At 46.0% G+C, this 15739-nt stretch overlaps 1 protein-coding gene across 1 annotated transcript in view; it reads right to left on the reverse strand.

The window, feature by feature from the left end:
* Window positions 1-15739, reverse strand: part of adgrv1 (adhesion G protein-coupled receptor V1) — a 197173-nt gene that overhangs the window by 148091 nt on the left and 33343 nt on the right. Inside the window, exons 4-11 of the mRNA XM_014160914.3 lie at window positions 11450-11545; window positions 10696-10800; window positions 9814-9927; window positions 4861-5429; window positions 4450-4720; window positions 2647-2976; window positions 1538-1714; window positions 833-1056 (exon numbers count right to left, since the gene is read on the reverse strand). Of these exons, the coding sequence (XP_014016389.3) occupies window positions 833-1056; window positions 1538-1714; window positions 2647-2976; window positions 4450-4720; window positions 4861-5429; window positions 9814-9927; window positions 10696-10800; window positions 11450-11545 (1886 nt within the window). The remainder of the gene's footprint in view (window positions 1-832; window positions 1057-1537; window positions 1715-2646; window positions 2977-4449; window positions 4721-4860; window positions 5430-9813; window positions 9928-10695; window positions 10801-11449; window positions 11546-15739) is intronic.

The raw sequence follows: 15739 nt of genomic DNA on the forward strand, positions 1-15739 counted from the left end.
GCCACATAAAGGGTAAATGAAAAGCAGAGGCTGGACAGAGCAAAGCACACCAAACAAACACTTGAGTCCAACTCGCATCATGCATACAAACACTGACGTCTTTACAGGAGGGCATAAAGAACGGTTCAAATTAGGTGCAACACAAAGAAGATCCCTCCTTACTCCCCACACCCACGCTCCTCTCTTCCCAATGCACAGCCCCACAAAACCACCCCAACAACCCCCCCCTCCCCATCAAACCAAAAGCCCAATAAATCCTAGTGGTTCCTTTTTCCCTAGACAAAGTCGTGATTTAAAGCACACAAAGAGTGTTCACTCCACTCGCCACTTACCCGAAGTACACTATAAAGCGCGGAGTCTCCACCCTGCAGGAGAGGGGAGGGAGGGAGGGAGGGAGGGAGGGAGGGAGGGAGGGAGGGAGGGAGGGAGGGAGGGAGGGAGGGAGGGAGGGAGGGAGGGAGGGAGGGAGGGAGGGAGGGCGAGCCAATGTTCCCGTCACAGGTCATCGGTAACAGATGACAGGCAGGAATTGGAGTAGGGGTAGGAACAGGGGTAAAGGATAGGCTTTCCTTGTGACACCCTAGTCTCACTGCTCATATTAGTAGTTCTTAAAAAAGAAACTATTTCATTGCTTTAATAATTTTAAGCACAGCCAGGCATTGTCGTTAAGTAAATGAACAAGTGGACAATACGCTACTGATTCAAATCCCAGGACATATGGCAATGGCGTGTGGTACATAATCAGACACAGGCACTTATTTCCATTTCTACTGATTAACAGAATGAGAATCTGTTGGCCAACCAAAAGCTCCCCAGAGTTGCTGTCCAGTACCTGTCCAGAGTGAGGGAAAGGGTCTCGTTGACCTCAGGGATATCGTCGGCCATGACGGTGACATTGATGACGGCGTCACTCTGTCCTGTCAGGAACACCACTGAGCCGCTCAGGGTTTCCAGGTCGTCAGGGGTGATGTCAGCCTGGTTGTCTCCGATTGGTCGAAGGCTCCAGAACACCACGGCCTTTCCGTCTGTCCCGTCCCGCCGCAGGCTGAGGGTCACCTGTGGGAGGAGGAAGAATATATTTTCCCTCGACCATCTGCAGTCATATTAGACATTTGAACAAACTGACTGGTAGGATAAGAAGCCTGTCCATTATAAGCACTGTGGCTATGTTACATGAAACAAGACCTGTAAATTGCTGTTCAAACATACTGTAGTGATCATTCAACTGCAGTAATTACAATTTGAAAAACATTTCATTGCGGTAAAGTCATCACTGTAACATCAAAGTAACATCCCCACACATACAGTATCTCTAGCCAGATCATATCAGAGTCACGGTACACTACACAGGTGTGCCATTGAGCCTACAGAGGGTTAGCGTACTGTGCTGACATGTGTGTCATTGATAAAGAGAGATGGTTAGCGTAATAGCGTGCCATGCTAACATGTATGCCATTGATGCAGACAGAGGGTTAGCGTAGTACCGTACCATGCTAATGTGTGTGCCATTGATGCAGACAAAGGATTAGCGTTGTACCGTGCTAGTGTTGGTGTCCTCTGGCTCATACACCACCACTGTGGTGTTACTGGTGAAGCCGATCTCCCCGTTGGCGATGTCGGGGGTGACTGTGAGGGTGAGGTTGATCGCCCCTCCGAAGCGAGGACTCAAAGACGGGATGGGAGGGCTGATACTGACCAGGTCCACACTATGCAGCTGGAAGAGAGACAGCAATGATTACTAAGCACAAATCCCCTATAGCCATCTTCCAATACATGACTCAACTTTCATACCAGTAGGCCGCATTTTTTGTTGTGTTAGCCAAACGGAAAATGAAACCCTTTAAAAATGTCTTAAAAAAAAGAAAAAGAAAATAAATACATGACTCTCACATGGGCAGTATACTGTATAAGTACAGGTGTGGGTTTCATTCAGGTATTGTGGAGTTGGTTCATCAGGGAAGGAACAGAATGTGAAGCGTTAATGCAATGTTGCAGTTTTCTCTCAGGCATTAGTGTTCTATTGTGCAGTACTGTACTTCTTTACCCCTCCATGATTCCAAATAAACCGCTCTCTTAACTTCCCACTCTCACTACACTATGAATGACTTTCTCCAAAGACCTCTCAGCACTGTCATTCTGCTTCTTCTTTGGGCTTTGTGTGTGTGTTTTCGCATGTGTGCGTGTGCGTGCGTGTGTGTGTGTGTGTGAGGGAGCAGTTTGGGACCCATTGAATGTGAAGGAGGTACTTCCATTTTGTGTTTGTTTTTAAGCGCTGCCTGATGAGGGCTGTTTGTTTGGAAGCTTGGACAGATCCCATGGCAACAGGCCAGCGCACAGTTCTCAGGTCCAAGTCACTCACACATGCAAATGAGGGACCATGTATCTGGACAAGCTTGACAAAACTAAGAACCAACCAACATTTTCCAAAGCTGGAGTCGCTGACCACTTTCTACATTTTTTTACATCCAGTAGCACAGGTGAGCTACGTTAAGGTCTTCACACTCATTTAAATAAACAGATCTTCTTATCTACTGTATTTGAAACCTCCCCTGTATGAATTGTGTGTCCCACTCCCTGTGACAGTGATCCTATGACTGGGTCAGTATTTGACCCAAAAGTGTTGCCGTTCGAGACCTCTGGCCCCACCTGGATGAGGAAGTGGGCTCCGTTCTGCAGGAAGGCGTCATTGCGGATGGGCAGGGTGAGTCTGGTCAGATCCTGGCCCTGAGAGAACAGCACGGTAGTAGAGCGGCTGCCGTTCAGCACACCGTCCCGGGCCAGCCCGGGGTCCACGGGCCCCGCGGGGATGTAGAGGGCAGTGAGGGCTAGGGCTACCTCCCCCAGGGTGCCCCCCTCCCGCAGAAAGCTAAGGGACAGGAAGCGTCCATCGGGCTGACTTTGGATGTTCTGGTTCTCCTCCGGGTGGAAGCGGAACAGGCCGTACACGTCATCACTGTCCTGGAGGTAGAACATCATCTGTGGAAAGAGAGGAGGGAGAGGAAGGAGAGGGGGGAAAGGAGGAGAAAGCATCAGACTCTGTGTCGTAAAGAAAGAACCCTGGGCTAATTTTAGAGATGCAACCTCTTTAATTAAATGGGCAAGAATAGCTTTCATGAGCTTTTTTACTAGGGCTTACTGTAGATGTTTGACCAGGACTCACGGCTGTCTGACAGGTTTTAAGTGTTGCAGGCTTGCAGCATTTGGAGTGTGTTAAATCATTTGTGTTCTCTTGACGCATACATTGATTAACTCATTCAACTTCTAGAGTTGTCTTCTAATGCTTATAAGCAGTGCTTAGTCAACTGCGTATACACACATGGCAGCAGATACCACACGCTGGGAGTCCCACCACCGTGTGTGAGTGCGTGTGTGTTCTAATACATTAAACATAAACAAGGGTTGGATCTACCCACTCCTTTCACACATAGCCAAGATGGGAAGCTGTGACAAAGATGGCAATAATAAAGACTTTACACTGCCACACCCACTCATACACACACACACACACACACACACACGTTTGTTTTACTATCATTGTGGGGACCAAATTAAATCCTATTTTCCCTAACCCTAATCACAAACCCTAATCCTAAACCTGACCCTCAGTCTTAACCCTAACCTTTATAGTATCCCTAACCCTAACCCCTAAGCCCAAAATAGCCTTTTTCCTTGTGACGACGGGTGAAAGGTCCACACTTGTTCGAATTTTCCATGATTTACTATCCTTGTGAGGACACAGGCATATCCCCACAGTTGTTTTTGTTTAGATTCATTCAACCACATTAAGGGAACACCCAGTGTGAAGTGACAGTATTAATAGGGTCTACAGTACAGGACCAGTGTGTGTGCCAAGTCTCCAGCCATCCACCCACCCACCTCCACCCACACACCACACACACACACACACACACACACACACACACACACACACACACACACACACACACACACACACACACACACACACACACACACACACACACACACAAGACCACATCCTCTAGAGAGGAGGGGACTGTTCTCCAGATGTGTCTCCCACAAGTGCAGCCCTCCCCCGCAAACTTCCTCAGGAGGGCGTAGGTACTAGACCTGCTCCCTCCCTCCCTCCCTGTCAGGCGCTACCCTATGTTAGACATAGCACTAAGCTCCCAGGGTTGACAAGCAGCTTTCTGACTGTCTGTCCTTCTGTCTTCCCCAGCTTGAATTTGTAATTGCAAATGAACAACAGCCAACACAGAGCTCCTCAAAACCAACAGCATCAACAACATGACAGAACTGAACATAATATCTGGTTTAAATACTAGAAAACCTTATCTCTGTATACAAAACAAATCGTCAGCCTCTAGTATTAGAACTGAAACTTAAAATATAGATGGACCAATCAACCAATCCAAACAATCAACAGCAGTAGCATCCTAACCAATCATATCCTAGCCAGGCCAGACTGACCTCCATAGGCTCGTCCACTTCGGCCCCTCCCTGCACAGTGTCCGGCAGCAGTCGGAGGACAAAGGCCTCTGCTTCCTCTGGAAGCTCATCTGCTGTGATGTTCAAGGGCAAGACCGCGCTCATCTGACCCGCCGTCAACCACAGTGTGCCCGCCTCGGGGCTCAGGTCATCTGACACGGGCGAGCGGTCGCTGGAGTTCCGTCTGATGGTCCAATTGACAGAGACGTCACCGTAGTTACCGCCGTTCCTCACGATGGAGATACCGTCAAATCTTTTGGACAAGAGAGGGCGGGGTTGTGAGAATAGCAGAGACACAGAAACAGTGGAGGTTCAATGTGTTTGGAAACGATCATGTTATAAGGTGACACACTGATCCAATGACATTCTTCTCCTAACTGTAGTTTGACCAACCTGTCAGTCATATCCTCGTTGATACTGATTAGCTGATTGAGGGGGCTGCCACTGATTGACAGGACCCCGTGGGGTTTATCATTGGGTTCGATGGTGACCAGGACGGCATTGGGCGGGATCAGCACGGCGTCTCCTCTCACCGTCTCCTCCAGCAGCACTACGTGGAACGACTCGGCAATCTCCGGCACCTCGTCATCGCTGACGTTGAAGAGCAGACGTGCCTCATAGACCCATGGGGGAAATGTCACCGTGCGCACCGCCTGCAGGTCCACGAAATCCACCGCCGGAGTGGCACTGCCCGCCCCTTCGCCGCTGACGACCACGTAGTCCACAGAGACCTCTGTGTCATCTGAGCCTACCAAGCGGCCGTGGTCGGCCAGGAGGCCGCGGGTTATGGTCAGGGAGATGACCCCGGCGGTCTCGGCAACGGCCACCTGGGACTGGGAGAAGCGCAGGGGGCTGTCATTACGGCGGATCTTCAGCTCCACGCTGCTGCCATTGGGGTTGAGGACCGCCCCGCCTGCCACACTTGTCAGCCTGACTGTGAACACCTCGTCACCCTCAGGGATCTGAGGGAAATCACAGTAACAATGGTTTAGTGACGTGTTACCATGGAAATAGTTTCACGTTTTAATGTCACATGCACAAGTACAGTGAATTGCCTTTTTTGCGAGCTCTGACCTAAACAAATACAAAAAATAACGTAGAAACAAAACACAAAGTATAAAAAGAAGAAATAAAAAGAACAAGATAAAGTAAGTAATCATACAATATACAGGGTCTGTTCCAGTACCACATTTACAATGTGCAGTCACAACCTATCTATACAACTATATTCTCTTAATTAACCCTTGAATAATAAATCCTACAAACCTCACTCCTCCCATCACCCCCACCCAAAATACCACCCACACCCAATACCCCTCCAACCTCTCTGACCCTGTCAAACAACCTCTCCCTTACTACATCATACATTTCACAACATAATAATATATGTTAAACTATTTCCTCTACCATACAGCCATTACACATTCCAGTACCATGTTTTCCTATCAATTTCAAAGAGGAATTCAATCCCATATGCCCTGGTCTCATTCTACACAACATAACTTCCCTTGTGTTTCCATTAAATCAAATCAAATTGCATTAGTCACATGCGCCGAATACAACAGGTGTCGACCTTACAGTGAAATGCTTACTTATGAGCCCCTAACCGACAGAGCAGTTAAAAAAAATACGGAATAAGAATAAGAGATAAAAGTAACAAGTAATTAAAGAGGAGCAGTAAAAATAACAATATAGGTGCAGGTACAGTGTCAATGTGTGGGGGCACCGGTTACCTACCATGTAGGTAGAGTTAATTAAAGTGACTATGCATAGATGACAACAGAGAGTGGTATTGGTGTGGAGGGAGGGGGGGGGGGGCAATGTGAATAGTCTGGGTAGCCATTTGACTAGATGTTCAGGAGTCTTATGGCTTGGGGGTAGAAGCTGTTTAGAAGCCTCTTGGACCTAGACTTGGAGCTCCGATACCGCTTTCCATGTGGTAGCAGAGAGAACAGTCTATGACTAGGGTGGCTGGAGTCTTTGACAATTTTTAGGGCCGTCCTCTGACACCGCCTGGTATAGAGGTCCTGGATGGCAGGAAGCTTGGCTAAAGTGATGTACTGAGCTCTTCGCAATACCCTCTGTAGTGCCTTGCGGTCGGAGGCCGAGTATTTGCCATACCAGGCAGTGATGCAACCAGTCTGGACGCTCTCGATGGTGCAGCTGTAGAAACTTTTGAGGATATGACGACCCATGCCAAATCTTTTCAGTCTCCTGAGGGGGAATAGGTTTTGTTGTGCCAGCTTCACAACTGTCTTGGTGTGCTTGGACCATGTTAGTGTGTTGGTGATGTGGACACCAAGGAACTTGAAGCTCTCAACCTGCTCCACTGCAGCCCTTCGACGAGAATGGGGGCGTGCTTGGTCCTCTTTTTCCTGTTGTCAACATTCATCTCCTTTGTCTTGATCACGTTGAGGGATAGGTTGTTGTCCTGGCACCACACGGCCAGGTCTCTGACCTCCTCTCTATAGGCTGTCTCGTTGTTGTCGGTAATCAGGCCTACCACTGTTGTGTCATCGGCAAATTTAATGATGGTGTTGGAGTCGTGCCTGGCTGTGCAGTCATGAGTGAACAGGGAGTACAGGAGGGGGCTGAGCACGCACCCCTGAGGGGGCCCTGTGTTGAGGATCAGCGTGACAGATGTGTTGTTACCTACCCTTACCACCTGGGGGCGGCCCGTCAGGAAGTCCAGGATCCAGTTGCAGAGGGAGGTGTTTAGTCCCAGGGTCCTTAGCTTATTGAAGAGCTTTGAGGGCACTATGGTGTTGAACGCTGAGCTGTAGTAAATGAGTAGCATTCTCACGTAGGTGTTCCTTTTGTCCAGGTGGGAAAGAGCAGTGTGGAGTGCAATAGAGACTGCATTATCTGTGGATCTGTTGGGGTGGTATGCAAATTGGACCGGGCCTAGGATTTCTGGGATGATGGTGTTGATGTGAGCCATGACCAGCCTTTCAAAGCACTTCCTGGCTACGGACGTGAGTGCTATGGGTCGGTAGTCATTTAGGCAGGTTACTACAGTGTTCTTGGGCACAGGCACTATGGTGGTCTGCTTAAAACATGTTGGTATTACAGACTTGGACAGGGAGAGGCTGAAAATGTCAGTGAAGACACTTGCTAGTTGGTCAGCGCATGCTCGCAGTACACATCCTGGTAATTCGTCTGGCCCTGTGGCCTAGTGAATGCTGACCTGTCAAAAGGTCTTACTCACCTCAGCTGCGGAGAGCGTGAACACACAGTCTTCCGGTACAGCCGGTGCTCTCATGCATGTTTCAGTGTTATTTGCCTCGAAGCCTCGAAGCGAGCATAGAAGTAGTTTAGCTCGTCCGGTAGGCTCGTGTCACTGAGCAGCTCTCGGCTGTGCTTCCCTTTGTAGTCTGTAATGGTTTTGCAGGCCCTGCCACATCCAACGAGCGTCAGAGCCATTGTAATACGATGCGATCTTAGTCCTGTATTGACGCTTTGCCTGTTTGATGGTTCGTCGGAGGGCATAGGGGGATTTCTTATAAGCTTCCGGGTTAGAGTCCCGCTCCTTGAAAGCGGCAGCTCTAGCCTTTAGCTCAGTGCGGATGTTGCCTGTAATCCATGGTTTCTGGTTGGGGTATGTACGTACGGTCACTGTGGGGACAATGTCATCGATGCACTTATTGATGAAGCCAATGACTGATGTGGTGTACTCCTCAATGCCATTGGAGGAATCCCGGAACATATTCCAGTCTGTGCTAGCAAAACAGTCCTGTAGCTTAGCATCTGCTTCATCTGACCACTTTTTTATTGATCTAGTCACTGGTATTTCGTGCTTTAATTTTTGCTTGTAAGCAGGAATCAGGAGGATAGAATTATGGTTAGATTTGCCAAATGGAGGGCGAGGGAGAGATGCGTCTCTGTGTGTGGAATAAAGGTGGTACAGAGTTTTTTTCTCCCCTCTGGTTGCACATTTAACATGCTGATAGAAATTTGTTAAAACAGATTTAAGTTTCTCTGCATTAAAGCGTTTTCTTATGGCAAAATACAGCTCATTCAATGCTGTCTTAGTGCCAGCCTCTGACTGTGGTGGTATGTAAACAGCTACGAAAAATACAGATGAAAACTAGGTAGATAGTGTGGTCTACAGCTTATCAAGAGATACTCTACCTCAGGCGAGCAATAGCTACAGACTTCCTTAGATGTTGTGCACCAGCTGTTATTTACAAAAATACATAGTCCGCCGCCCCTTGTCTTACCAGACGCTGCTGTTCTATCCTGTCGGTGCAGCGTATGACCAGCCAGCTGTATGTTGATAGTGTCATGGTTCAGCCATGACTCCGTGAAGCATAATATATTACAGTTTTGAATGTCCCGTTAGTGTTTTAATCTTCCGCGTAGGTCATCTATTTTATTGTCCAAAGATTGCACATTTGCTAGCAGAATGAAAGGAATTGGGGGTTTATTCAATCTCCTACGAATTCTCAGAAGACAGCCCGACCTCCGGACCCTTTTTCTCTGCCTCCTCTTCACGCAAATCACGGGGATTTGGGCCTGTTCCCGAGAAAGCAGTATATCGTTCGCGTCAGGCTCGTCAGACTCGTTAAATGAAAAAAAGGATTATGCCAGTCTGTGGTGAGTAATCACAGTCTTTATGTCCAGAAGTTATTTTCGGTCATAAGAGACGGTAGCAGCAACATTATGTACAAAATAAGTAAAAAAATAAGTTACAAACAAAGCAAATAAACAAACAAAAAACACAATCGGTTGGGGGCATGTAAAACGTCTGCCTTTTTCTCCGGCGCCATTGTATCTACAAGGTAAAGTAGATACAAATACTTTACCTTGTATGCGGTACCTTGTATGCGGTACAAATCACATTATTGTGGAAGCATCTCCTCTAAGAATATGAATTTAGCTGTTTGAGAAGGTTTGAATCCTAAGCAACCTGCCTACACATAGTCTGAAGTATAATACCAACATAGCTACTGTAGTAGGTTAAAGCTGTGTGCTGGAAAACCTTGGAAGAGCATGGTATAGGCATTGTGGTGCTCTTGTGAATTTCCCTTATTTTTCGACTTCAGACCAATGCCTATTGTCTCTTAAAACATAGTTTTTTGTTTTTAATATTTATAGGGGTAAGGTGACCAAGCATCAGGATATATGATAAACAGAGTACAGCTTATTATTATTATTAGATATACTAGATACATTAGGTACATAATATGGGAATATATAGTGTTGTTTCAATGGTTTACTGACATGTAACTCTGGGTTTACTTAGCCTGCAAAAGAAAGCTTCAGATGATCCATGTGTTTGATGTGAAGCTGTCTGGTAAAAGCTGTAAGTGATAGCATACAGAGGGGGTGGAGAGGACAGGATACCTGATCATCCTGGATGAGGATGCTAAATACCACCAAAGCTCGTCCAGGTGGAATGGTGATGTTCCCCCGGTCTGGACTGAGGTCCTCCAGGGCAGGGTTAGGGCCTTCCGAGATCTGCCCGTGTAGAAACCACAACATATTGCTCACATATTGTCATCAGAATGACAGGAATACGTTTATCTGAAGTGTGTGTGTGTGTGTGTGTGTGTGTGTGTGTGTGTGTGTGTGTGTGTGTGTGTGTGTGTGTGTGTGTGTGTGTGTGTGTGTGTGTGTGTGTGTGTGTGTGTGTGTGTGTGTGTGTGTGTGTGTGTGTGTGTGTGTGTGTGTGTGTGTGTGTGTGTGTGTGTGTGTGTGTGTGTGTGTGTGTGTGTGTGTGTGTGTGTGTGTGTGTGTGTGTGTGTGTGTGTGTGTGTGTGTGTGTGTGTGTGTGTGTGTGTGTGTGTGTGTGTGTGTGTGTGTGTGTGTGTGTGTGTGTGTGTGTGTGTGTGTGTGTGTGTGTGTGTGTGTGTGTGTGTGTGTGTGTGTGTGTGTGTGTGTGTGTGTGTGTGTGTGTGTGTGTGTGTGTGTGTGTGTGTGTGTGTGTGTGTGTGTGTGTGTGTGTGTGTGTGTGTGTGTGTGTGTGTGTGTGTGTGTGTGTGTGTGTGTGTGTGTGTGTGTGTGTGTGTGTGTGTGTGTGTGTGTGTGTGTGTGTGTGTGTGTGTGTGTGTGTGTGTGTGTGTGTGTGTGTGTGTGTCGATGCATGTGTGTCTGTGTGTGTGGCTGGCATAAGTAGACCGGGTGACAGATAGACATCCATACTAAAGTGCAACCAGCCTAATGATCTGATATGACCTAACCATAGGGAGGTCAAACAGGGGTCAGTTACTGTTACAGTGACCTCACCTCAAAGTTAACCGTCACTGTCCCATACGTCCCCTTCTCTCTGACCAGGCTGAGAGGCACATATTGGTTCCTCCCTCTAGGTTCATCCACAATGACCTGTTCAGTCTGGAGGAGACAAAGAGAGAGAGAGAGAGAGAGAGAGAGAGAGAGAAAGAAAGAAAGAGAGAGAATTAACATTGTCTTTAGTGATTATGAAATTAATTAGTTGCTCTTCACAAGACCACAACTTTCACAGACGACATGATGAGCATATTGACTTTAAAACTAAACAAAAAGAAAACATGTTTCAGAATCGTAATTCCGGAGGCAGAGAGTCCTTCATTGATTTCCAAGAAGCAAAATAATGATCCCAAATAAGACCCCAAGGGGGGTGCAGGCAGGACCCAATACTATGGTTACCATAGTAACCCTCAAAACTCCCACTGACAAGTTAATCCCAGGAGCAAACTGCAGCCTTTGTGGTTGTGCTGCCCCTGGCAACCCCAGACCCCTCCTGCACAACCATCTGCATGGATACCCTCTGTGGCATTTGACCCCCACCCTTGCCCCACCCCACCCCTGCCCAAAGCTTAATTTCCTTATCCTGACTGTGACTAAAGCCTTCCCTCTCAATCTAATATGGTACGTATTGTAGTAGGTAGCCGAACCTGGGATTCGCTTTACATTCAATGAAGGTTAAAACGGAACTAGTTGAATGGAATGTAGGCCTATGCTATAAGCAAGAATCAACACTAGACAGATATATGTTTCTTACAGAGTTGAAGGAGATGATTCCAAAGGCATTGTCATTGGACAGGATGGTGATGGTGGCTCTGTTGGGCGTCCCAAGTCTCACGCCATTGGAGGAGCTCTGAAAGAAGAGCAAGGATGAGAAATCCATAGTTCTATCCCCTTATCAGGCACACAAACTGCATCATATCCCTTTTATACGAAGACAAAAATGTGCCAACTTTACCGTGCCATCTTCTTTATACCACTTTATATCTGAAAGGTGAAGCCAGTAATAAAGCCGGTACATTCACAAGGCTTCACATAAATGCTTTGAATGCATTTATGCTCTCCGTGTAAATGTATGTAGTTCTAACGCTGAGCTGTTCTTGTCTATTGTCACAGAAATGCCTTGGCATTAAGCCTGGGGGAGCACACAAGCGCATCTGCCACTTCTTCTTTTTTTATTGTACTTTGACAAGTAAATATTTAAAGGAGCCTTATAATTAGCTAATAAATGATGGGTTAATATGTATAGGTTTCTAACTTAGACTACAAATCTGTCTTCAGCCCAAATAACTGGTGGGGAGTTTGAAAGCAGAGAGAGCGCGCGATGGTGAGATCACATTGGCTGGTGATGATAAATTGGCACACTGAAAACATCCAAACGAGTAAACAACAATTGGAAAAAAATGGAAATCACTTGATGATCAGCCATTGATTCATTTTTGTGAAGCGGGTGGTTTAACGGTGGCACCACATTTTCAAGTGCGTGCGATGTCTGTATCCACTCGACATTGGTAAACTAGGGGATTTCTATTTGTATATTCAATGGATTTATTCAAATATCCCACCCATATCGGCACTCCCCTTCTCCCACCCCTCAACGGTGTCGGCTGTGCACGGCGATGGATAAAAGGCGTATGCCCACAAGAAAGTGGTAAAAATGGGAGTGTTTCAAAAGGGGTCATATACTATACACATTGCCAGGTTTTGTTACTGGTCACATACCGTCAATTCTGTCTGAAATAGCTATCACACAAACAGTCTCATTGCATGAAAAGTAGAGTTTCTGGGTGAAATCGGGTCAACTATATTCCCGTGAAATTTGCGGTGGACGGTCGTGAGTGGGAATTTCCCAATCATTCCTGCACACTCCCGCACATCCCAGAACACTGATACGCATGATACGGGAATGTCTAGGATAGCACGTTTCTGGAAATGGGGGAATCCCTATTTCGTCATGTAGTGGAAGAGAAGCCCAGTGAAAAGAAACCAACTCTCCTTCTCTTCATATTTATCCTGTTTTCCGGTTTGTAACATTTATAAGAATGGTTGCGTTTTCTAGCGGTAACATGTTTATCTAAACTGTTATGAGTTTTCTGGTTATTTTGATGTGTCAAGTGTTTTGAACGACTGAAAAACGAGTGAGCTACCTAAGATAGCTAACTTTGTATGTAACTAAGTAAATGAGAACAAGATCGTGCCTCGGATGATTTTTATTTCTGTTATAAATATTTTGGCGCTTAATTTTACTTTTATTTTTAAATTTTTTTTTACAAAGGATGACTGTATTTACATGTGTAAATATGAACCACGCAAATTACAGTTGAAGTCGGAAGTTTACATACGCCTTAGCCAAAGACATTTAAACTCAGTTTTTCACAATTCCTGACATTTAATCAGAGTAAACATTCTCTGTCTTGGGTCAGTTAGAATCAACCATTTATTTTAAGAACTTGAAATGTCAGAATAATAGTAGAGAGAATTATTTATTTCAGCTTTTATTTCTTTCATCACATTCCCAGTGGGTCAGAAGTTTACATACACTCAATTAGTATTTGGTAGCATTGCCCTTAAGTTGTTAACTTGCGTCAAACGTTTTGGGTAGCCTTCCACAAGCTTCCCACAATAAGTTGGGTGAATTTTGGCCTATTCCTCTTGACAGAGCTGTAACTGAGTCAGGTTTGTAGGCCTGATTGCTCACATCACGCCTTTTCAGTTCTGCCCACAAATTTTCTATAGGGTTGAGGTCAGGGCTTTGTGATGGCCACTCCAATACCTTGACTTTGTTGTCCTTAAGCTATTTTGCCACAACTTTGGAAGTATGCTTGGGGTCATTGTCCATTTGGAAGACCCATTTGCGATCAAGCTTTAACTTCCTGACTGATGTCTTGAGATGTTGCTTCAATATATCCACATAATTGTCCTTTCTTATGATGCCATCTATTTTGTGCAGTGCACCAGTCCCTCCTGCAGCAAAGCACTCCCACAACATGATGCTGCCACCCCAGTGCTTCACGGTTGGGATGGTGTTCTTTGGCTTGCAAGCCTCCCCCTTTTTCCTCCAAATCCAACGATGGTCATTATGGCCAAACAGTTCTATTTTTGTTTCATCAGACCAGAGGACATTTCTCCAAAAAGTACCATCTTTGTCCCCATGTGCAGTTGCAAACCGTAGTCTAGCTTTTTTATGGCCGTTTTGGAGCAGTGGCTTCTTCCTTGCTGAGCAGCCTTTCAGGTTATGTTAATATAGGACTCGTTTTACTGTGGATAAAGATACTTTTGTACCTGTTTCCTCCAGCATCTTCACACGGTCCTTTGCTGTTGTTCTGGGATTGATTTGCACATTTCGCACTAAAGTGTGTTCATCTCTAGGAGACAGAACGCGTCTCCTTATTGAGCGGTATGGCGGCTGCGTGGTCCCATGGTGTTTATACTTGCGTACTATTGTTTGTACAGATGAACGTGGTACCTTCTGGCGTTTGGAATTGCTCCCAAGGATGAACCAGACTTATGGAGTTTTTTTTCTGAGGTCTTGTGTGATTTCTTTTGATTTTCCAATGATGTCAAGCAAAGTGGCACTGAGTTTGAAGGTAAGCCTTGAAATACATCCACAGGTACACCTCCAATTGACTCAAATTATGTGTATTAGCCTTCCAGAAGCTTCTAAAGCCATGACATCATTTTCTGGAATTTTCCAAGCTGTTTAAAGGCACAGTCAACTTGGTGTATGTAAACCTCTGACCCACTGGAATTGTGATACAGTGAGTTATAAGTGAATAATCTGTCAATAAACAATTGTTGGAAACATTACTAGAATTGTTGGAAACATAACAAGAAATTACAAATTTGTGGAGTGGTTGTAAAACGAGTTTTAATGACTCCAAACGAAGTGTATGTAAACTTCTGACTTCAACAGTACAGTCGTGGCCAAAGGTTTTGAGAATGACACAAATACTAATTTTCACAAAGTCTGCTGCCTCAGTTTGTATGATGGCAATTTGCATATACTCCAGAATGTTATGAAGAGTGATCAGATGAATTGCAATCCCTCTTCGCCATGCAAATGAACTGAATCCCAAAAAACCATTTCCACTGCATTTCAGCCATGCCACAAAAGGACCAGCTGACATCATGTCAGTGATTCTCTCGTTAACACAGCTGTGAGTGTTGACGATGACAAGGCTGGAGATCACTCTGTCATGCTTATTGAGTTCGAATAACAGACTGGAAGCTTCAAAAGGAGGGTGGTGCTTGGAATCATTGTTCTTCCTCTGTCAACCATTGTTACCTGCAAGGAAACACGTGCTGTCATCATTGCTTTGCACAAAAAGGGCTTCACAGGCAAGGATATTGCTGCCAGTAAGATTGCACCTAAATCAACCATTTATCGGATCATCAAGAACTTCAAGGAGAGCGGTTCAATTGTTGTGAAGAAGGCTTCAGGGCACCCAAGAAAGTCCTGCAAGCGCCAGGACCGTCTCCTAAGGTTGATTCAGCTGCGGGATCAGGGCACCACCAGCACAGAGCTTGCTCAGCAATGGCAGCAGACAGGTGTGAGTGCATCTTTTGGAAGATGGCCTGGTGTCAAGAAGGGCAGCAAAGAAGCCACTTCTCTCCAGGAAAAACATCAGGGACAAATATTCTGCAAAAGGTACAGGGATTGGACTGCTGAGGACTGGGGTAAAGTCATTTCCTCTGATGAATCTCCTTTCCGATTGTTTGGGGCATCCGGGAAAAAGCTTGTCCGGAGAAGACAAGGTGAGTGCTACCATCAGTCCTGTGTCATGCCAACAGTAAAGCATCCTGAGACCATTCATGTGTGGGGTTGCTTCTCAGCCAAGGGAGTGGGCTCACTCACAATTTTGCCTAAGAACACAGCCATGAATAAAGAATGGTACCAACACACCCTCCGAGAGCAAATTCTCCCAACCATCAGGGAACAGTTTGGTGGCGAACAATGCCTTTTCCAGCATGATGGAGCACCTTGCCATAAGGCAAAAGTGATAACTAAGTGGCTCGGGGAACAAAACATCGAAATTTTGGGTCCATG

This window comes from Salmo salar, chromosome 20 (genome assembly GCF_965601325.2).
Source record: "Salmo salar chromosome 20, fSalSal1, whole genome shotgun sequence".
Classification (NCBI taxonomy): Eukaryota; Metazoa; Chordata; class Actinopteri; order Salmoniformes; family Salmonidae; genus Salmo; species Salmo salar.